This window comes from Rhinolophus sinicus, chromosome 8, assembly GCF_057876585.1.
Source record: "Rhinolophus sinicus isolate RSI-liver-muscle chromosome 8, RSI-T2T, whole genome shotgun sequence".
NCBI lineage: Eukaryota > Metazoa > Chordata > Mammalia > Chiroptera > Rhinolophidae > Rhinolophus > Rhinolophus sinicus.
This window is the reverse complement of record NC_142508.1, coordinates 50347214-50369667: the sequence shown is the minus strand read 5'-3', so window position 1 is coordinate 50369667 and position 22454 is coordinate 50347214. Positions and strand designations below refer to the sequence as shown.

At 44.5% G+C, this 22454-nt stretch overlaps 1 protein-coding gene across 1 annotated transcript in view; it reads right to left on the bottom strand.

Annotated features, from left to right (window-relative positions):
* Positions 1–22454, bottom strand: part of KLHDC4 (kelch domain containing 4) — a 41250-nt gene that overhangs the window by 6834 nt on the left and 11962 nt on the right. The window contains exons 6-7 of the mRNA XM_019742724.3: positions 8634–8726; positions 5385–5544 (exon numbers count right to left, since the gene is read on the bottom strand). Of these exons, the coding sequence (XP_019598283.3) occupies positions 5385–5544; positions 8634–8726 (253 nt within the window). The remainder of the gene's footprint in view (positions 1–5384; positions 5545–8633; positions 8727–22454) is intronic.

Genomic DNA, 22454 nt, shown 5'->3' with positions numbered 1-22454 from the left:
CTCTTTTTGGAAAACAAAACAAACAATCCAAGTGTCCGTAGACTGGACATGTGACCCGAGTGTCCTAAAACCAAGGGGCTTCAACATCAGTCATGTGTGTGGAGCAGCTGCAAATCTCAGGAAATGAAAACTGGTGCGTGCCTCTGGTTTTCCTTCTAGAAACATCTGCACAACGCAACTGCAATTTCTGTATATTACAGGTTAATAAGACTAGATGGTCTTCTCATTTCCTAGCAGATTCACACAGAGGAAGCGATTACCACTTCCCTGCCGCCCCCCCATCTAGACCAAAAGACCCAACATTCTCAGGAACTAAATTCACGCCAAGAGGCCTTGCCTGCTGAGGGGACAGTAAAGGAATTCAGTGACATCTCTATTTGTCATTAGAAACTCAGATCACAGCTGCGCTTCAGCCAACCTCTCTCCCAGCCTCCTTGTCATCACTGCACCTGCCGACGTTAACTGTGCTGTTTTTCTGATAGCAGTGACTTCTTACAACCAACAGGCTACGGGAGGGATCTTTTATGCCATAACATTTAACTACGTCCCCTTTCAGGCTTCGTGAGCCTGAAGCCCTCCTAAGAAGGGCTACTCGCTCACCCAGGGCCGCAGCTTTCGCAGAGTGACCAGCCAGGGAGAGCGCTGGCTGGGGAGCAAGGACGCCACGCCCTCCCGACGGGAGCTGAGTAGCTGAGTAGTTAACGGGTCTGGACCCCCAAGAGCTTCCTAACTCCTCCTTCATAGCAGCTTCTTTTCTGGAAGTGTGACTTGCCCCAAAAATCCAATCGCCTTGTCCTCAAAGGGAAAAAAAGGCTGCCTTGTGCTATTCTTTTATTTTGGATCACCTGTGCGACAGATTCTTTCTATTAATGTCTATCATACTGGCTTTAAATTCACCCCGTTAGTCTTTTCACTGGATTCGATTGTACAAGAAAAGGAAACAGAATTTGCATGGATTTGGGGAGATGTCAAACTTCTGTCTAGGGAGTCAAAGCTCTGAAAAGGGTCCGGCGTTTCTCTATGGACGAGGCACCCCCTTTACGCAGCTCCGGAGCCCGACGCTAGTGCCACACTCGAGTAACCCGAGTGTGCGCTCCACAGAGCAGAATTTATTCTTCCCCTTGTGAATTTCTATCTAATACCGTACTGACGGAATCCAAGGACATCTGAGAGAGAGCTGTATACCAAGTGTTACCACATTAAGTTGAAAAACAACTCACTGTCTCCGAAATTATTTAAAGTCTGCCTGAGACCCCACAGCCCAGCACCGGGCCCAGCACGGGGCTGCGAACACCACCATCTGCCCTCCCACCCAGCCCAGCCGGGGGCCATGTCCTTGCAGGCCTCATGTGAGCTCTGTACCCGTGTCCTCAAATCAGCAGCTACCCCTCCCTCAGTCTTAGACTCGGAGATGGACTCATTTCAACTGTCATGACAGCAGACACCCCAGCCCACCCCAGACGCCTGCTTTCAGTGCAGTATGATCCCTGGAAAAGGCAGCAACAGCTCTGAGTGAGCGAAGGCCCTGCACTGCGGAGAAGCGGACTCGCCGACGGCACTATGAAGGGCGCTTACTTCTCGTGCCCCCTCACTGGGGCATTCCCGCGTTTATCCCCAAAGGGCAGGGGGAAATTCTGGAGAAAGCAGCCGCAACCTAGTCAAGACTCAAACAAAATGAAAAACCCCAAGAGGAAGAAGTTATCTTCAAGTTACCTGCTTTTCCAGGGCCAATTAAAGCGGCCTCACAACACATCCAAACCAGGGGCTGTGCAAACACAGGAAGCCGCTGTCCTGACAGCTGAGAAACAGCAACACAACCAACAGCAAGAGGAGGAGCCGGCCAGCCAGGCGGTTCCGCCTTACAGCTGATTGACAGAAACCTCCCCAAACTGCATGTGCGCTTGAGACATGCTCCCAGACAGGTGACGATGACCTAGAGCAGTCCCTGCTTATCCACGGCTCCACTTTACTCAGTTTCAGTTACCTGTGGTCAACCATAAGATACTCAATGGAAAATACCCAAAACAGACAATTTATAAGTTTTAAATTGCCCGTCATTATGAACAGCGTGATGAAACCTCACACGATCAGGCTGGAACGTGAATCATTCCTTTGTCCAGTATATTCAGGCTGTATATGCTACCTGCCCATTTACTGAGTCACCTGTTGCAGTATCTCGGTGCCTGTGTTTAAATAACTGTCACATTACTTAATAACGACCTCTGGAGAGAGCAGAGTATTGATGCTGGTAATTCAGACGTGCCAGAGAGAAGCCATAAAGTGCTTCCTTGAGTGAAAAGGTAAAAGTTCCTGACTTAATTAGAAAAATGTTGTATGCTGAGGCTGCTGAGGTCTACAGTAAGAAGCAATGTTCTCTCCGTGAAATTATGAAGGAAAAAGAAATGTGTGCTACTTTTGCTGTCATACCTCAAACTACGCAAGGGACAGCCACAGTGCATGCAAGCGCTTAGTTAAGATGGAGAAGTGATTAAATGTGTGGGTGGAGAAGACATGAACAGAAAACGTGTTGCAACTGACGGCAGTGTGTTGTGCCAGGAAGGCCTTGGGCCCATAGGAAGACTTCAGCGAGGGATCCCCTAAAACGAGTGATACCAAGCCATTTACTGCAAGTAACGGATGGTAACACAGATTCAGGAATAGCTTTGGACAGAAAATTATAAAAATTACTAGAGAGAGAGAAAACATTCACGTAACTTTTATTACAGTATACTGCTTGCTGTAAGTGTTCTATTTTATTTTTTTAAAAAAAATTTTTTTTTAAAGGAGGGCGCAGCTCACAGTGGCCCATGTGGGGATCGAACAGGCAACCCTGGCGTTATTAGCACCACATTCTAACCAACTGAACCAACCGGCCACCCCAAGTGTTCTATGTGATTATTATTGTTGTTAATCTCTTACTGTGCCTAATTTACAAATTAAATCTATCACAGGTACGTATGTATACGGAAAAACAGTACATCTAGGGTTTGGGACTATCTACAGTTTCAGGCATCCACTGAGGGTCTTGGAACGTATCCCCCAGACATAAGGGGGCACTGCTGTATTTTAAAACATGCCATGAACTCCTCCTGGCTCACGTGTCTGGAGCAGTGGAGACAGCAGCAAGCTGTCTTCCGTTCTCGAACCTGCCAACATTGCTGACCAGCTTCCAGCACCCTCAGCATCGTGGTCAATGGGAGGTCAGTTTTAGAAAGCTATCAGAATTCTGTTCTGGTTCCCCTGGACTTACAACGGCAATAATTTTCCAAAACCAGGAACAGGGATGGCTGAGGTCCCCAGTTGGACCATTTGTGAAACACGGAAACCACTAAGAGGCTGTTCTTTCCCCCACCTCACGATTTAAGTGCCTACTGCTGCAGGCCGATATGAGATGGTTCCAGGGCATTTTCACTGGACGATGCACTAGGTGTCTTGTCAGCTCACTGTGTAGGTCACCCAGCAACCCCCCTGTAGTGATGCCGGGCAGGGAGGAGCAGCTCCCCCTTCCGACATCCAGGATCCTCCCTGTAGAGGACACTCCAATCGGGATTTGAGCAGACCGCTGTCTCAGTTACTCCTTGCAGCCCATTACCTACTTAGACTAACCACTTTTTAACATTCCATAGCATCCACAACTCAGATTTTTCACTAATTCTGATAAATCCCCCATGAATCTAAACAGACAAGCTTTTCACTGCATTTCAAATGCCACAGGCCTGGAGTAAGTGGACTCAGTTTATGCACCTAATGCACCTAATTTGTGTGGTGGGCCGGAGAAAAGTAGGTGTTGAGAATTAGGCCCTATTCTGTTGAAAGTGGTATCAGCTTAACAAGGTTTCACTGTTTAGCATCGTATTTTACTCTATGAAGCATGTGCTGTGATAAAGCACTGGGTCTGGGTACTTTGCACCGTTTTGGCCCCGCCAGCATGTTTCTCAGGGCCCCCCCGACTGTCAAACGTCTAGCTGAGGCCAAGCAGCTCACAACTGCAGAAAACTCAACTGTTTTTCTCTTTCCAGGACAAAGGCTGACCGCTCAGTGGGGTGGGTGGGGTATGGAAGATGGAGGACACAGGACACCTCCCTGTCTCAATTGTCCCACCCTCTCCACAGGTGACCTACTCAGCCACCAAATCAGAGGGTCTGTTTCATCCAGAGGAAATGAGAATGAAAACCACAGGAGATGGCACACGTCCACTAGAAAGGCTGAAAATAAAACTGTGTGACACCAAGTGCTAGCAAGGGTGTGGAGCAACCACAGCTCTCGGGCGGTTCTGGTGCAACCACTCTGGGAAGAGGCGTGACGGTTTCTTATCAAACTGAGCTACACCCGTCTGTGGCCCATGAAGCCCACTCCTAGGAACCCACCCGAGAGGCAGCAAAATGTACAGCCACAGAATGACTTGCACAGGATGCTCACAGCAGCTTTTATTCAGAAGAGTCAGAAACTGGAAAGAGCCCAGGTGTCTACCAATAAAAAATGAACCAACTGTGGTGTGTTATGTAATGAGCACTGCTCAGCAGGAAGAAGCAGTGAACTGAAACGTGCAACGTGGACGAATCTCAAAACATGCTGAGTGAAAGGAGGCTTCCTCTAATGAGCACATATTGTGTGGCTGCGTGTATCCGAGGTTCTAGAACAGGCAAAGGGAATATACGGTGGGTAACACCCAACAGCCTTGGCCTCTGGGGGTGGGGAGGGAAGGGCAGGGCTGCAGGGTGCACAGGTGCAGGCATTTGTCATGACCAGCGAGTGACCACTCAGTGTGTGCAGGTCAATGTGGGTATTTTTACATGAAAAATTAAATACTGAACGCTACTCAATGACGTGCAGGTTCACATATTTAGGGGGAAGTGTACAGATGTCTGTGTACTTTTCTTTGAAATCCATCGAAAAATACAACGGGAGGTTTGAGGGGCAGGCTGTGTGGAAGACACACTGTCTGGAGGACACACGCCGTGTGAGGCTCCAGCAGAAGATGCCAGCAGGAGACGCCAGTGCACGCACACCGAGAGATGTGCGCTGGGATTCACATCAGCACATCGGCACTGCTCGCAGGTGAGAAAAGATACGGTGACTGGCAGCAGGAAAGAGAAGCAAGTCGTGGTATATTCTACAGTGGGACATACTGCAGTGTTAGCATCTCAGGCTTAGGAATCCAGGTCCCCATACACACTATTCACACTGCAGCATTGTCACGGCATAGGGGTTAGAACGTGCTGTGGCTGGAGCAAATTAACACCATCTCTGTCCATTTCGAATTCAGTAAAAAGAATCCTTTATATGAAACTAATGTGCAATCTTACTCGGAAGTTTTCGTTATTGGTGACACTGAAAAGGCGACAGACAGAAGTTGCTGTATTTTCCTATATGCCGTGTCTTACCTGTTTCGAGTAGCCCCCATAGATGACGATGCCGCCCTGGGGAGTGACGGACATTTGGCAGCCCGACCTGGGTGTGGGCCCGGTCCCTGATGGGGACAGCTTGCTCCACGTGAATGTGTCCAGGTTAAAGGCATACACGTCGTTGTAATAGATGTAATCTCTGGTTATAATGAAGTCGCACAAACAAAAAGACAGTGATATTAATAAGCAAGTCTGATTTAAATTAAAGGTACGTTTTCCACCATTTGTACTAAGTTCTCTATTTAACTGAAGTTTAAATGCATATGACAGGACTGGAAGCATATGTGAGATTGCATTTAAAAACAGAAATAATGCTAGCCCATAGAAGCATAGTACTTTGCCTGGATCTGAAAGTTATGCTATATTTCTCTACATTCTTTATAAAATCACAATCCTGCAAATAATTCTGTTAGGTTACTAGTGTAATTTTAAACTCAACAATGAATTATAGACCTACGTGAACACTCAGGGTGAAGTATTTACAGCTTGGCAAGGGCAGTGAAGAGACCCTGGACTGGGTGGGAAGATGGGCCAAGAAGTCCTGAAACTGAAAGACGCCAGAAGCAAATCCTTTCACTCCATAAACACAGGCAGCAGCAAAGAGAATGTATGGCTGAGGTGTCCCAGGAGGCACTGCAGCCCTGCCCTGCTCAGTGCTCCTGGGACTTAAGTGACAAAGGACTCAAAACGCAGAAGGGGCTTTGAGAAGGGAGCCCCATGTGTGGGGAAAGCAGCAGCTCTGCCCAAGTCACAGATAGAATGCTGTAAACTGATGTGGGAATTTTACAGGCGGCCACAGGCAATGCCAAGGGGCCTCAGGTCAGAATTACACCAAAATATAACCGATGTATTCCAACAACTCAAATTGGAAAGCCAGAGCTGATTTTCAAACGGAGAAAACACGGAGGGAGTGAGCAGCTCCCCCTCCCTCTGAAGGGATTTTTCTCGTGCACATTGCATTCTCTAATCCCAGGCTGGGGCTGCAGAGCAGGACCAGTGTGTAAGGCTGGTCGGCTGGCCCACACCCTCGAACACTGTGCAAAGCACGGTGCTGTGAAACAGAACAAGTCTGCTTGTGGACGACCAAGAAACAAGGTGAACATTCTGACTGGCCCCACGGGCAAATGCACCCTCTGTGGGAGGAGGGCTTTGCACAGACGGACTGAGGAATGAGGAGGCTTGGAGTTTTTAAAAGACTTCACCACGTTCTACTGTTTCCTCAGATTTCACACTGCAGATTCTCAGCAAAATAATTCTATTCTGCACATAAAATAAAGAGCAACTGTTATTTGGGTTGTTTTTTGAAGTCAAACTAATTTGTTTAATATGATGACCACACAGCTATCTGTTCTAATTAATATCTTCATTTTTTCCTTATGTTGGAAATACTTCAGAAACAATCATTTTAAACAAGGTAACAGATGACAACAGCTTTGCAAAAAGTTCCAATTTTGCAATGGTTGCCCATTAGCACCACTGGAAAGCTTGATTCACTTTATACCCTGTGGTGCCAGGAGAGGCTGTTGACCTCTCACACCTTGCCCTGCACACAGTAGATGCTGAATTAATGTACTGACAAACTCACGAATCCCGATGTCTGTGTGTGACAAGTACTTGTTTTTTAAAAAAAGTTTCAGGAATACAGACAACAATTCCTTAGGTATAAATTTTAAAAAACAGCCCAGGATCTCTTATCCAAAACAGCAACAATCAACCAAACACCCGCCTGGCAGGAGGGCGGACCAGGGGCAGTGAGCCGGGATGGGGGCAGGAGGACGGAACATGGGACCAACTGCACATCAGCAACTCTGGCTGAGGACAAGTCCTACTACGTATTAGTTATCTTGATTTCCTCATCTTTAATGTGAGACAATAACCTACGCTACCAAATCGCTTGATAGTTAGTCTTTAAGAGAACGTGTAAAAACTATTTGGTAAATTATATGACAAGACATAAAATTAAAGCATTATTATACCGAAGTTATACCTTTAAGGCTACAAAATCATTCCTTATTTAATTAAATTGTACTTTGAAATCCCCTCCAAAAGCACTGAAAAATTTATATCCCCTTTTCTCAATTAATAAAAATATTCTTTATTCATGGAGAAAAGTGAAGCTTCAATTGACCTAAATCTACACAATACCTCAGCCTAAGATGGGAAAATAGGGGAAATAAATTACAATACTCACTCCTCACCCACCAAATGCCTCCTTATTCACATATATGTGCGAGGATTTCTTTTCATGAGCCAGTAATTATCAGAAAACAAATTTGTTCAAATGGATCCATAATGTGCCAAAAATGTGAGTGGGCCACCACAATTCATAAATTGATAATATTCTTTTTTGAGAGGAGGGGAGAGGAGAGCGGAAAATGAAGCACACAGAGAGAAAGATGTCCGTCCGCCTTCTCTGACACGGTCACGGTCAGAGGAAAAGCAGGGCCAACACTGCCTTCACTAGGCATTACAACAGTCCAGACCTTTTACCCCAGACATTACTGGAGTGTGACAGCAACAGGAATGCAACTAAACTGTTCACTGTGTATCTTGTTTTCCTGGACTAAACCAAGGACACAAGAGGGTACTTGTACAGAGGACAGTCTTAAAACCATCAGGGACCCTGCTGGGCTGGCCAGGAACCTGCTGCGGTACCTGGTACCAAGGTAACCACGGCACAGAACTGGAGGCCCCGCTTCAGACACCACTGCAGAATGCGAGCGGTTGCTGCATCTCCCGGAACGAGGAATTTTTCATTTTAGCCTGGTGTCTCTCCAAGTGGGGTCCCCTGGCCAGCAGCAGCAGCATCACCTGCAAACTTGCAGAAATGCAGATTCTGAGGCCCCACCCCAGGCCTACGGAGTCAGAAACCTGAGGTGGAGCTCACCAACCAGAGTTTTAAGCAGCCCTCCAGGGGATTCTGTACCACGCCCAAGTCAAGAATCCTGTGTTAGATATGACCGGGGGCATCTGCAGGCCTGGGTGCAAAATCAAAATGTGGGGCCTGTTCAGTAATTAGTAAGAATTTCAAGACAGTGACACAAAGCATTACACTAGCTCAGGCCCTACTGAGTGAGGGGCCCCGTGGGGCTACCTGAGCTGCATGTCCATGAAGCTGGCCCTGGTTTTAGGGGATGGGCCGCATTTTCCATGTGTATTCAGAATGCATCTTCCCATAAAAAGTTCACCGCTCCAGGAAAGAAAGATCTTCCTGCTATTGGCACTGACCTTGTGCTCTCATGGAAGCCACCAAAAAGGATTAACTGTCTCTTCCAGGCCACCATCCGATGTCCACTGCGACCTGAAGGACCCCCTGGCGATCTAAAATTTAAAAACAAACAAACACTTTTTAGACCAGTTTCTGTTTCATAAGCATTTACTGAGTACCACCTAATTTGACCAGAACCTTAACAAGCTCCTTAAAAAGTTTAAAAACATGGACCCCAACCCCGAAAGGTTTTAATTAATAGAGAGGAATGTTCATGGTACATTACCCGCCTATAACCAAATCTGTAATGAAAATAAGACACAAACCTAGCAAACCACAGTGGACATATTTCTGAAAACAGTGACACCCCCTCAAGAAGAGCCTCAGGCAGGTCCTCTGGCTTATAGTCCAGAAGAAGGCTTCGTTATCACAGTAAATGACAGCTCCGTACGCGTTACTTGCCCAGCAGGACAAGGCGTACAGGTGGGAGAACAAGGCGTACAGGTGGGAGAACAAGGCGTACAGGTGGGAAACAGCGATATTATGAGCCTGACTCTATGGAGGCCTAGGCAACGTGTGTGTCTGTGTCTTAATTTTTCACAAAAAAAGTTTAAAACATAAAAAATAAAATTTATTTTAAATAGATAAAGCTTATAGAATAAGGATATAAAGAAAGAAAAGTTACTTGTACAGCTGTACAGTGTGTATTTTAAACCAAGTGTTAACTATAAAAGGGTCGAAAAGTTTTTTAAAATGTTAAGCTTATAAAATAAAAGTTACAGTAAGCTAAGGTTGATTATTGAAGAAAGATATTTTATTTTTAAATACATTTAAGGTAGCCTACGTGTACAGGTTTCTAAGTCTACAGCAGTGTACAGTACGTCCTAGCTTCACACTCACCACTCACTCCCTCTAAGAAACTTCCGGTGCTGCAAGCTCCATTCATGCTAAATGCCCTATACAGGCGTGCCATTTTTTAACCTTTTATACTGTATTTTTATTATACTTTTCAATGTTTCATGTATGTTTAGATACACAAATACCACCACGTTACAACCGCCTGCAATATTCAGTACAGCAGCCTGGTGTACAGGTTTGTAGCCTACGAGCAACAGGCTATACCACACAGCTTCGTGTGTCGTGGGCTGTACTGTCCAGGTTTATGTAAGTGTTCTCTATAATGTTTGCATAATGACAAAATCGCCAAACAACACACTTCGCAGAACATACCCCCATCGTTAAGCAATGCATGACTGCAGACACGCCTCGCTAGAAATGTTAAAAGAAGTTCTTCAGAGAAAAACAAAGTAATATAGGTCAGAAACTTGGATCTACATCAAGAAAGAGCACTGAACAAGGTGAAATAAAAACTTTTATTTTTATTAACTGATCAAACAGATAAGTCTGTTTAAAATAATAACAACAACAATGTATTTGGTTATGTAAGCTTTTATACACACACATACACATGTATGTATATATAAGTGAAATGAATGACAACAATACAAGGCATGGGGGTAAGGAATTAGAATTATATTGTTATTATAAGGTATTCAAATTACTTGTGAAGTAGTATGGTGTTACGTAAAAATGGAATTGGATTAGTTGTAAATGTGTATTACAAATTCTACAACCACTAAAAAAAGTATAACTGATATGCTAGGAAAGAAGAGAAAATGGAATCATATAAAATGCTCAATTAGAACCACAGAAAAAAGAGTGAAAGACAAACATAGGAACAAAGATCAAGGGCAACAAATAGAAAACAGTAATGAATAGGATAGAAATTAATCCAACGATATCAACAATCACTTTGAATGTCAATGGTCTAAACGCACCATTAAAAGTCAGAGATTGTTAGAGTGGATCAAAACCGTAAGAGCCAGCTATATGTTGTCTACAAGAAAGGTTAGATACAGATTACATACAGGTTACATACATTAAGGTTACATACAGATTAAAAGTAAATGGATGGAGAAAACATATCATGCTAACACTAATCAAAGGGAAGTGAGAGTAGCTCAGTTATTTTCAGACAGCAGACTTCAAAGCAAGGAAAGTTACCAGGGATTTTAAAAAGGCATTACATAATTCTACAGGGGTCAATTCACTAAAAAGACGTAATTCTTAACATGTATGCACCTAACAACAGAGCATCAAACTATATGAAGCAAAAACTAATAGAATAGCGAAGAGAAACCGATGAATTCACTATCACAGTTGGGGAAATCAATGCCCCTCTCTCAGAAATGGACAGACCAGCAGGCAGAAATCAGTGAGGACACAGCTGAACTCAACATCTTCAATCAATTTGACATAACTGACATCTATAGACTACTCCATCCAGTACCAGCAAGACACACGTTTTTCTCAAGCTCACATAAAACATTCACCAAGACAGACCATATTCTGGGCCATAAAACACATCGCAATGAATTTAAAAGAATAAAAATCATACAATATCTGCTTTCAGACTACAATGGAATTAAACTAGAAATCAATAACAGCAAGATAACCGAAAAATCCTAAAATACGTGGAGATTAAACACCATACTTCCAAATAACACATGGGTCAAAGGAAAAATTTTAAATATTTTGAACCAAATGGAAATGAAAACACAACTTATCAAAATCTGTGGGATGCATGGGAAGCAGTGCTTAGAAATTTATAGAATTGAATGCACATATTAGAAAAGGATAAAGATCTAAAATCAATAATCTATATTGACACCTTAGGGAACTGGAAAATGAAGAGGAAATTTAAAGAACCCAAAGTAAGCAGAAGAAAAGAAATAAGAATTAGAGCAGAAATTGATGAAATTGAAAACAGGAAATCAATAGAAAAATCAACAAAACCAAAAGCTGTTGTTATTTTTTAAAGAAAGATTGATAAAGTTGATAGGCCTCTAGCCAAGCTAACTAAAAATAAAGGCATAAATGACTAATACCAAATGAAAGTGGAAACATCACTACAGATCCCACAGAAATTAAAAGGACAATAAAGAAATACTATGAACGGCTCTATGCCCACAAATTTGATTACCCAAAGAAAATGGACAAACTCCTTAAAACACACAATTTGACAAAACCCACACAAGAAATGTTAATAGGCCTGTATCTATTTTTAAAATGGAATCAATAATTAATAACCTTCCAAAACAAAGTACCAGGCCCAGATGAGTTTGCTGGTGAGTTCTGCTAAACATTTTAAGGAAGAAATTATACCAATTCTCTATAATCTTCCAGAGGATAGCTTCTATCCTCTATCCAGCATTACTCTTAAACCAAAACCATCACAAGAAAAAACTACAGACCAATATCTCTCATGAACACAGATGCAAAAATCCTCAACAAAATGCTAACAAACTGAATCCAAAAAGTATAAAAATGCGACCAAGTGGGATTTATACCAGGTATGCAAGTATGGTTCAACATTCGAAAATCAATTACTATAATTCATCACAACAGACTGAAAAAGAAAAATCACATCAATAGATGCAAAAAAAGCATTTGACAAAGCTAATACCCATTCATGATAAAAACTCCCTCAGTAAACCAGGAATAGAGGGGAACTTTCTAAACTTGATAAAGATCTAAACCTATAGCTACTACCACACTAAATAATGAAAAACTCAAAGCCTTCCCACTAAGATCAGGTACAAGGCAAGGGTATCCCCTTGCACCACTCCTTTTCAACATCATATTGCGATAAGGCAAGAACAGGGAAAAAAGTTACACATATTGTGAAGGAAGATATAAAACTGTCTTTGTTTGCCAATGACAAGATCATCTATGTAGAAAATCCAAAAGAATTGAGAAGAAAACTCACAAAGTTGTAGGCAACAAAATTAATACACAAAAGTCAACTGTTTTTCTACATACTAATAATGAACAAGCGAAATCTGAAATTAAAACACCATTTACAATGGTATTTAGCACCCTAAAAATAACATACTTAGATAGAATAACTAAATGGAGAGACATTCTATGTTCATGGATAGGAAAACACTCTCGCCAAAATGTCAGTTCTCCACAACTTGATCTATAAATTTAATGTAATCCCAATCAAAATCCCAGCAAATTAGTTTATGGATACCAACATACTGATTCTAAAGTTTATATCGAGATGGAGATGCAAAAGACCCAAAATAGCCAACACAGTATTAAAGGAAAGAAGAACAAAGTTGAACGACTAATGCTACCTGAATTCAAGACTTACTATAAAGCTACAGTAATCAAGACAGTGTGGTGTTGGGGAAAGAATAAACAAACAGACCAATGGAACAGAAACAGATCCCCATAAATATAGTCAACTGATCTTGAACAAAAGAGCAATAAACAGTGCTGGACCAACTGGGCATTCACATGCAAAAAAATGAACCTAGACACAGACCTTACACCCCTCACAAAAATTTACTCAAAATGGATCACAGAACTAAATGTAAAATAACTGAAAAGCTGGACTTTTATTAAAATTTAAATCTTCTGCTTTGCAAAAGATACTATCAAGCAAATTAGAAGAGAAGCCACAGCCTGGGAGAAAATACTTGCAAAGGACACTTCTGATAAACAAACGACTGTTATGCAAAACATGCAAACAACTCTTAAAACTCTACAATAAGAAAAAAAACCAATCTGATCAAAAAAGAGCCACCATGGTCATCCAGGCACACTCCACAGATTCTTCCTACGTAGGAATCAGGCCCCCCCCCCCCTCCAACCCTCATCCTCCCCATACCTCTCTCCGCTCACTGCAGTTGCACTGATTGCTCTGTAGGCCTGGCTCTCTCTCCCACCTACAGAATCCCACCGTCATGTGCAGCACCACCACCCCCAAAGACCTCAACAACTCCAGGTTGCAAAGGATGGTTACAGCCTGAACCACAGTTACATAACGTATCATTCTATAAAACTTCCCCCAAGCCAGGTGCTCTGAATAATATATCAGCATGCAAAATCTCATAGTGAACAGGAAGCTTGAGCTGCCCAATCCAAATATCTCCCCTTCAGCAAATTTCAGATGAACAATTCATTACACATCACTGAGACCCCCTTACCCCCCAAGGTCTTCCCTTATTCCAATCCAGACCAAATTCCATTCTTCTCACCTTTCTTCAAATGCTTAATCATACTGGTCTCTCTCCCCTAATGCCCTCAGTTTATTAATGTCCCTTTTAATGTGTCACTCAAAATGACTACTGTGCTCATCCACGGAAAGTTAGCCAAAAGTCATCAATGCCTGTTCCTGGACTCCACAGTCTGTTCATCGACCGTTAAGCACTGGCCTCTGGGTCACCTCATCATATGTTGCCTACCTGGATTACAGTTCCTAAATCCCTCTCTTCTGCGAGCAAAGGCAGCCTTTTTCTTTTTTGTCACATCTTAATCCTATATTTATATGCAATCTACAAGGGAAATTTATCCCACTTCAATACTTCTTGCTAGATGTGGTCCACAAGGATAATTTTGGATGCTGAATTTGTCAACCAACTTATTTGCTCTCCCACAAATTTAGTAAGCATATTTTCTTATCCAAATTCATGATAAAAATACCAAAGGGACAAAACTCAAAAGGAGAGTCTAGGTACGCCATGACAACCCCACCCGCAGGTCGGCAGGCGATGGCCTCATCTGGCACCGGTGTGGTGGGGGCAGGGCTCTCCTCGGAGCCGGCCCCACTCCACAGGCTGCCATGACCCGCACGGCTCCATGTCTTCTGTGCTGGTGCTGAGACGGGCCACACTGTGCAGCTGCACAAGAGAAGCTGATGAGAAGGAAAACACTGCCTGTGCTGGGCAAGACGCAAACTCCCCTGCTGAGAAGTTTTCCAATGCAACACTTTAGAAGTACAATGTGGGGAACAAGTTTTCATTTAACAACTAAACTAGTGTAGTCACTTCAAAAAAAAGTTACGCAGGACAGACAGCGAGCCAGGATGCTACAGTGTTAGTCCAGCACCCATGAATCTAAAGGCCCAATGACCTATGGAAGCAGCGTCAGCAAAGGGTCATCTTTAAATGCCTCCCTGTAGCTGAGATGCGCCAGCCTCCTGTTGGCTTTCTGCCTACTAATCCAAAGGGGGTTTTGTCCTCCAGTGAGCCAGGCACGAAGGACTCGATTTACTTTTTGTGGCAGTAGTCAAGTACCAGTGTGTTTTGTAACCAAAACGGGAAACTTTTTCTATGAAAAGACTATACATACCCCTTTAGAAAAATAAAGCCACCCAAAAAAGCCTATTTATATTTGAATCTCCAACAGGCACTTTTCAACTGCTGTCACTCCTAAATATGGAGTCTTAAAAAATTACCATGCCGTACTCAGCCCCATCTATACACAGCACAAAAATACATGTGTAATGTTGTAGGAGTGAGTACTTTCAGTGCCTCTGAGTCACGTGCACAATGCCATCCCAACAGGGCGAGTTGTCACTCGTGGGCCACTGTGGTGACATTTATAGAGAATGCACAAGCATCAAATAACTCCCTGGGCTTAGGGCATAAACAAAGTGTGAAGCACTGAGTATGTAAATGCTTCCCTGAGGTATCTCAAAGTTTACACCTTACAAAATTATAGCCATAGTGCCATGCCGTAACAGACAGCGCCGAAACATTCACTAAGCAAAGGAATAATCGCTCTTGTAATCCGAGAGTCACGGTCACACAGGCCAGCCAACAGGGAACTGAGTCTAGGGGCTCATCCTAGGACTAGGAAAGGCTCCTCCTCCAAGGATGGTGACGGCGTGGCCCAAGCAGGAGCTGTCCGTCCGTCCGCAAGAGCAACTCCCTTTTCCTTTCAATCAGGGTGACTTTAGCATTTGGTCTCACTTTTCCAAGTATTAAATCGAACAACGGATTTGGGACTCAGTAAGTATAGGGGATTTTATCACACATCGTACGGAGTAACTAGTAACAGTCTCTAGAATCCAGGCAGCCTATCAAATGTGTCCTGGTTTTATTTTTATTTTAACTATTACTAAGAAAACTACCACTAACAGAGTGTGTATTCTATGCTATGGGCATTTATTCCTCACAACTGCATAGTGCAGATATTACCTTTAATCCCATTTTACAGATGAGAAAAATCAAGACTTAGAAGTCAAGAAACACACTAAGCTGGATGGCGGCAGGGCCAGAATTTAAATCGAGGCAGTCTGGTCCCAGAACTGGTCTTTTCAACCACTGATTAAGATACTAAACTATCCCCAATGAAGTCAGAGTTCTCACACTAAAGAAATCTATGGGCCAAAAAAATGACCACGTACCCTAATGACAGTCTTCAATTTCACACATCTTTTGCCTTCCTACAAATCCTGCTTTCTACGCGTTGGTACTCCCCCACCCTTACACATAAGCACATCAACACAATCGTCAATCAGCAGTGAAGGGGCAGGGCGTCCACACAAGCTTCCCCTCCCACTTCTAGGGGTTCCTGGCTTCACTCGCAGTTGCTGCGTGGCTGTTAATAAAACCTGCCTCACTGTGAAGTTGAAAGAGCCTCAGCCCATGAGCCCAATGAGCTCACTGTAGAAGCCAGAGAGCAGAGCACATGTGTTTCCATTTCCATATGCATGTGTCACACCCCAAGATGCACATACTTTACAATTGTGGGCCAAGGTCTGATTTCAGCTACCTTGTCATTGCCCTCAACAGGACTGTAACTCTGAATCATTCTGCTAATGATTCTTCTTTCCTAGGATGTCAGCTCTTCTCAGACCTAGCTTTAAGATACATACACTAAGTGGATTTAGCTGAAGACCAAACGTTGGCTCCTTTCCTAAATCAAGAGAAACCAGTGTGCACACACGCACACACATACACTCATACATTTATGTATATTATTTTTCACTGAACCAATTTTTATTCATCTACTAAGTGCTTCTATACATATAAAAATGTATTAGTTGTACACAAATGTTCATAGCAGCATTACTCTCAAGAGAGGAAAAGTGGAGACAACCCAAATGTCCATCGATGACTGAATGGATAAACAAAATGTGGTACACCCAAACAATGGAATATTATTCAGCCGTAAAAAAGGACTTAAATTCTGACACATACTGCAGAATGGATGAACCTTAAAAACATGCTAAGTGTAAGTCAGTCACAAGAGAACATTATAGGATTCTCGTTATATGAAAAAGCTATAATAAGCCAATCCAGAGATAGAAAGCAGATTAGAGGTTACCAAGAACTGGAGGCAAGGAGGAACGGGGGTGAGGGGCTGAGTGGAAGTGGGAACGGAGTCTTTTTTGGGGTGATGGAAACACTCTAACTTTAATTAGAAATGATGGTTGTGCCACTCTGTGACTATGCTAAAAACCATCGAATTATACATTTTGAAAGGGTAATTTTTTTTGGCATGTGAACGACATCTGAAAATAGCTGAGTTCTGTAAGTAGCCTGGCCTCCCTCTGTGGTTCACGAGTCACAGACGACTAGCTGGGATGGCACCGGTTTTAGAAATAAACGGAGAAAGGGTGCCAAACTCTTCTCCCCTTACGCAACTGCATCTCCTCCAAGGGATAAGCGAGGAATGTGGGGTTCGCCTGTAGAAATGCTAGCTTTTAAGTGTGGCAGGCGGACCTAACCGAGCGCTAACAAACAGGCAACCTGAAGAGCTGGTAGGGCAGGCCTGCTATGATTGGAGGAGGGGTAAAGCTGCCTGAGCACTCCGGCTCCACACGCACTTCCTGCCCTGCAGCTCCCGGCTCTGCTCGCTGTCACAGAGAAGTCCCCCACAGGGCGACAGGCACCAGTGGGAAGAGAGTGAAAGGACTGGACACGGCCCCTCCCCCGCCTCGTCTCAGTGCCATCTCGGGAGCACTGGTATCCCTCCAGCTCCAGACACCCACCCCCACAGCCTAGCAGTGCCATGCGGCTTCTCGCTGTCCCTGCTGGCTTGGCGTTCTCCATCACAGGTGAGCCCGTTCCCCTTCGTGCCTTCCTGATTAGGCCCTCGCTGATTAGGCCCTCGCTGATACAAGCACCTTTGTCGGAGGAAAGATCATTTGCAAACACCAGGTGCTAGCTGTCATGGGCTGAATGTCTGTGTCCTCCCCAAAATTCATATATTGAAGCCCTACCCCCCAATGTGATGGTATGTGGAGGTGGGGCTTTTAGGAGTGATTGGGTTTGAAATGAGGTCACGAGGGTGGTGCTCCCATGATGGGGTCAGTGCCTTGATTTTTATTTATTTATTTATTTTAAGAATCCAGTGTTTAATGTTTATGAAGTTAAATTTCTACAACTAGCAGGATAACAGATGAGTTATTAGGACTCAGATCTCGTCCCAGGGAATGTTTACTGGGCGATCTCAATTGCATAAGGCAAATGACCTCCAGCGTTTCCCATCTTTTCACTTTTGTCATTTCCACCTTTGCCCACGTCATCTGGTTGTTCATGGAGCACCATTACGTGTCCAATGATGGAACGGCCGCCTGAGAGTGTGACCCCGAATCTTCAGTAGACACGTTAACCACACCATCGTTTCCAGCAGTCACGCTGCCCAGATCTCCCACGTGCCTCTTGATGCTTCGGCCCACCGTGTGTTTTGGGCAGAGGATGAACATGAGGACTTGCACCAGTACGGCCTTGGGTATTATCTCCACATGGATGGACGTGGAATCCGTGCTCATCTTCAGTCAATCCTGTGATGGACCCGAGACCACCGGCCCATTCTCTTCTACGCGCAGTAGGGGGCGCCCTGCACCAGGCCGCTGCCCTTCAGCACACACGACCTCGGTCACTGTGACCACAGGGGTGCACTCTGGCCGGGCTCCGAGGACAGCAGGAGACGCTGCAGCGGACGCTGACAAGGGGCCCAGTGCCTTTACAACATGAGAAGAGAGACTTCTCTCCATGAGCAAGGACAAGCCATGTGAGGACACAGCAAAACAACAGCGTCTATGAACCAGGAAACAAGGCCCTCCCCAGACACCGAATCTACCCGCGCCTTAATTTTAGACTTCGAGCCTCTAGAACTGGGAGAAATCAATTCCAATGTCTGTTGTTTAAGCCCCCTGGTCTATGGTATTGTTATAACAGCCTGAGCAAGCGAAGACACCAGCCAGTCCAGTGTCTCACTGTTTCAGGGTTGCTTTTGCTGATAATCACCGACAGACCTTCAATTATCAGCCACTCATTTGTTTAAAGGGGAGGGAAAAGGTAATTCTTTAAATCCATTTCCTCTCCCCAGGCCCGCTGCAGGCCCTCCACTGTGAGACACGGTAAAAGCTTCTGCACTGTGAGTGACACAGCAGGCGCGCGGATGCTGAGCCGTTTTGGTGTCTAACTTCCCTCAAAGTCACACAGGTGCACACACACTTAACACACACCCACACACTTCCCTTCCCTGCTTCCTGGAGGAAATGCAGTCGGGGAAGGGGAGACGATTGCACGAATATATTTTATAAAAATAAAAACAATCAGTATACAGAATCTATGTTGCCAAATAAGGGCCCCCCACACCCCTTTTTTTTTAATCAAGGCAGGGTTGCAGGCACCTCCCACTGAAGATAGAGACTGAAGGGAATGTCAAAATAGCTTCTAAAGCTGGTCATACACGTGCAATGTAAAACGAGGGGGCCGATGCTGACATTTCATTTAAGCTTTGGTCTTCGTGACGTTAGTAACCCTAGGATTTTTCCTCTCATTTTCAAACCATGATGATATCAAGGAAATGTTTCTAGAATGCAGAATGTGCATAAATGAAGACAATAAAATACAGAGGGTGCCAAAACAAGGTATACACGTTTTAAGAAAGGAAAAAACTATTAAAATTGTAATACTCAATATACACCGATAACAAAAGATGAATGCAAGTCACATTTGACTTCTGCAATTACAAGAGGTTCTCAAAGTGGTTACCATCAGTGTCCAGACATTTCTGATTACGGCGAACTACTGCTTGAGCAACGTTGACCATCGTGTCCACTTGTATCCATCTTTTTGGCACCCCCGGTATTACTAAGTGCCCATTTCTTGTCAAATGTGCTAAGGAAACACCACCAGAATGGTAAAACCAAGAGAGACTGAAAATGCCATGCACTGGCCTGGATGGAGCAGTTACTGCCCAGCTCGTGGGTTTGTAAACCAGCAGCACAGGGTGAGAAACGTTTGGCCAGGGCTAACAGCTGAACGCAGGTAAGCCTGTGCCCCCATCGCCTTACTCTAATCTTAGACATACACTTAACTGAAACGCGTATATATGTTGATCATAAGATGTGTACAAGAATGTTGACAGCAGCACCATTTGTAATGACCGGAAACTGGTCACTTCCCAATGCCCACCACCAGTCAAACACAGTGACATGTTTCTATGAAGGGATACTGTATAGCACCAAAACGAACTAGTACCACATGCAACACAGGTGAATCTCACAAAAATAATGCTCAGTGAAAACAGCCAGCCACCAGAGTACATTCTGTAAGAGTCCACTCAGACGATGTCCAAACCAAGCAGACCTAACCTGCGTGGAGGCAGGCACAGGGGGGGCCTGAGAGGGGCACCCGGGGCTTCCGGGATGCTCACAGCTGCCTCCCGCACCGGAGCACACGTGTGTGTTTACTCTGTCCGATTCATCAAGCTGCACGTGACTGTGCATTTTTCTTTTTAATATATTTTACTTTGTTAAAGTTTACTTTAAAAAAAGAAAAAAAGCACTTTTACAAAAACCAAACTGGTATTCGGTCTCTTTGAGGCCATCAGCAGCATCTGAAGAGGCCGTCCTCGGAACGGACAGCGGCTGCAGGGTGCTGCCTGGGTGCTGATGGCTGCATTTGGTCCCTGTTATGTGCCTCTACACAGGCACTAGACACCACTCAGGGTGCTGGGGTGCTAGTAGGACCGGCTCAGGTCACTCAGCTTCCACTGGCAGGACACGGCACCAGGAGGCTGGGACTCAGAGCCTGTGCTCGTCTCCACACTCAGCTGCTAAACACAGGACCTCGCAGGGAGCGCTCGGTCAGGACGCCCATTCAGTGACCTGACGTGCGCTTGCACCACCTGACCTCAGAACGACAGTCCTTTCTAACTACTCAGGGACAGCCCCACCTTTTCTTGCTCTTGTTTCTTCAGACCAGCCCACGTAAGGATGGACTGGACACACTTGCTGTATCAGAAACCTAACTCGAATCAGAATATCAGCATTGAAAAAACACGTATCATACAAATCGAAAGTCACCAGCTAGCAAGAGGAAATACATCCTGCCCTGCCACAAGAAAAACCTGTTTAAAGGCCAAGAAAGGGACAAATGACAGATGCTGATTTAACTCGGCCTCTGATGGCCTTGACCAATACGTAACCTTTCTCACTCTCAGTTTCCCCGACTGTAGAACTACCTCCAAGGGAGTGAAAAATAATAGTAAAATACGGATGCAGAGTGCCAGGCCAAATCATGGTAACAAAATAATTTCAGTTCATAGTAAACTCTTCCTGTATTTTTCAAGTGATTTGAGCCCCATATCATGTGGATTCTCCCAGGCTCAGCGAATAGTCCCCAGAAATGGACAATCAGTCGTCATTTTATTTTGGCTGACTCTCCTTACCTTTTCTTTTAGATCAATAAGGAAAAATTACAGAGGACAAACTGCCAGCAGTAGTCCTCTCAGTAATGGCCATTACGTCAGTGTACTAATAACCAGGTCCAATTATGAGCAGCAGCAGCTGTAAGTCCAAATCCCACGTGCTGTATCCTAGCTCCTGGAATCAATAGACCGACTTTAATAACCAGTCTACCTGCACTTTTCCACGGTTACACTGAGCCATGTCAATTAAGCCTGCACAGGCCTGCTGAACAACAGTTGGGCGATGCTTTCATTTTGGAATAATTCGTGAACTACAAAAGCAGTATTTACACGACTTGAATTGCTAAGGATCTAAGAGGCATTTTACATGAGGTTTCTTACTTCTTGAAAGGGCAGCAGACATTTTCAGCTCAGTAAACAATGCTCAACGTCAGCATGAAACCCACCAGTAACCAAGGTCGATGGACCAGTAACCAAGGCCTCCAGGTGTGGTGCAGGGCGACCTGGATCACAGCCGCTGAGGGGGATGGGGAGGGGTTAATGTACAATGCAGATGCCTGAAACCCATCTTAAGCTGCTATGAATCAGACTTGGTATTTGGGGTTAGGGCAGGAACGTGTATTTTAACAGCCTTTGGTGCACGAAAGTCTAAGAATCACTAATAGAGTCACGGAGGTATTGTCTCAGCGCTGAGCCATCTCCCCGGGCTGACAAATCTCCCAGCCACTCCTGCTCAGAAACCCTAACTGAGCTTTAAGGTGCCCCTTCCAGGTTCAGACAAGGCCAGAAAAACTGTTTATTCCATGGGGCAGCCAGCCTGAAGTCTGTTAGTACCTGGAACACTGGGAAGTACCTGAAAGAGTAAATCCAGCACCCAAACGAGAATGCGGTGTGCTGGAAGAGTGCTTCTTTAGGGTATAGTAAATAGAGTATTTCTTTCAGGTATATTCCTAGAAATGAATCCGGGGTCAAAGGGCACACACCTTTGAATGATGATGGAACAGCAGATGCTGCCGACATTCTGACCAGCACCAAGTCCTTGTTTTCCTAACCCTCGCCGACATTGAATGGGACTCCTTTTTGGGGTCTGCCATTTGTGACTGGCCTCTTTATGTCCTTTGCTCTGTTTTCTGTCAAGCCGCTCATTGCTTATTACCTTACAGAAGACCTCTATTTTGAATATGGTCTCACTCTGCATTGCAGGCACTTTCTCCCCACCTGTCACTATTCTCCACGGCCCTTGTGGCATCAGTTCCCATACAAAACCTTTACCACTTCGTACAGTCAGATCTGTCCATCTCTTGTGGCTCCCGGTG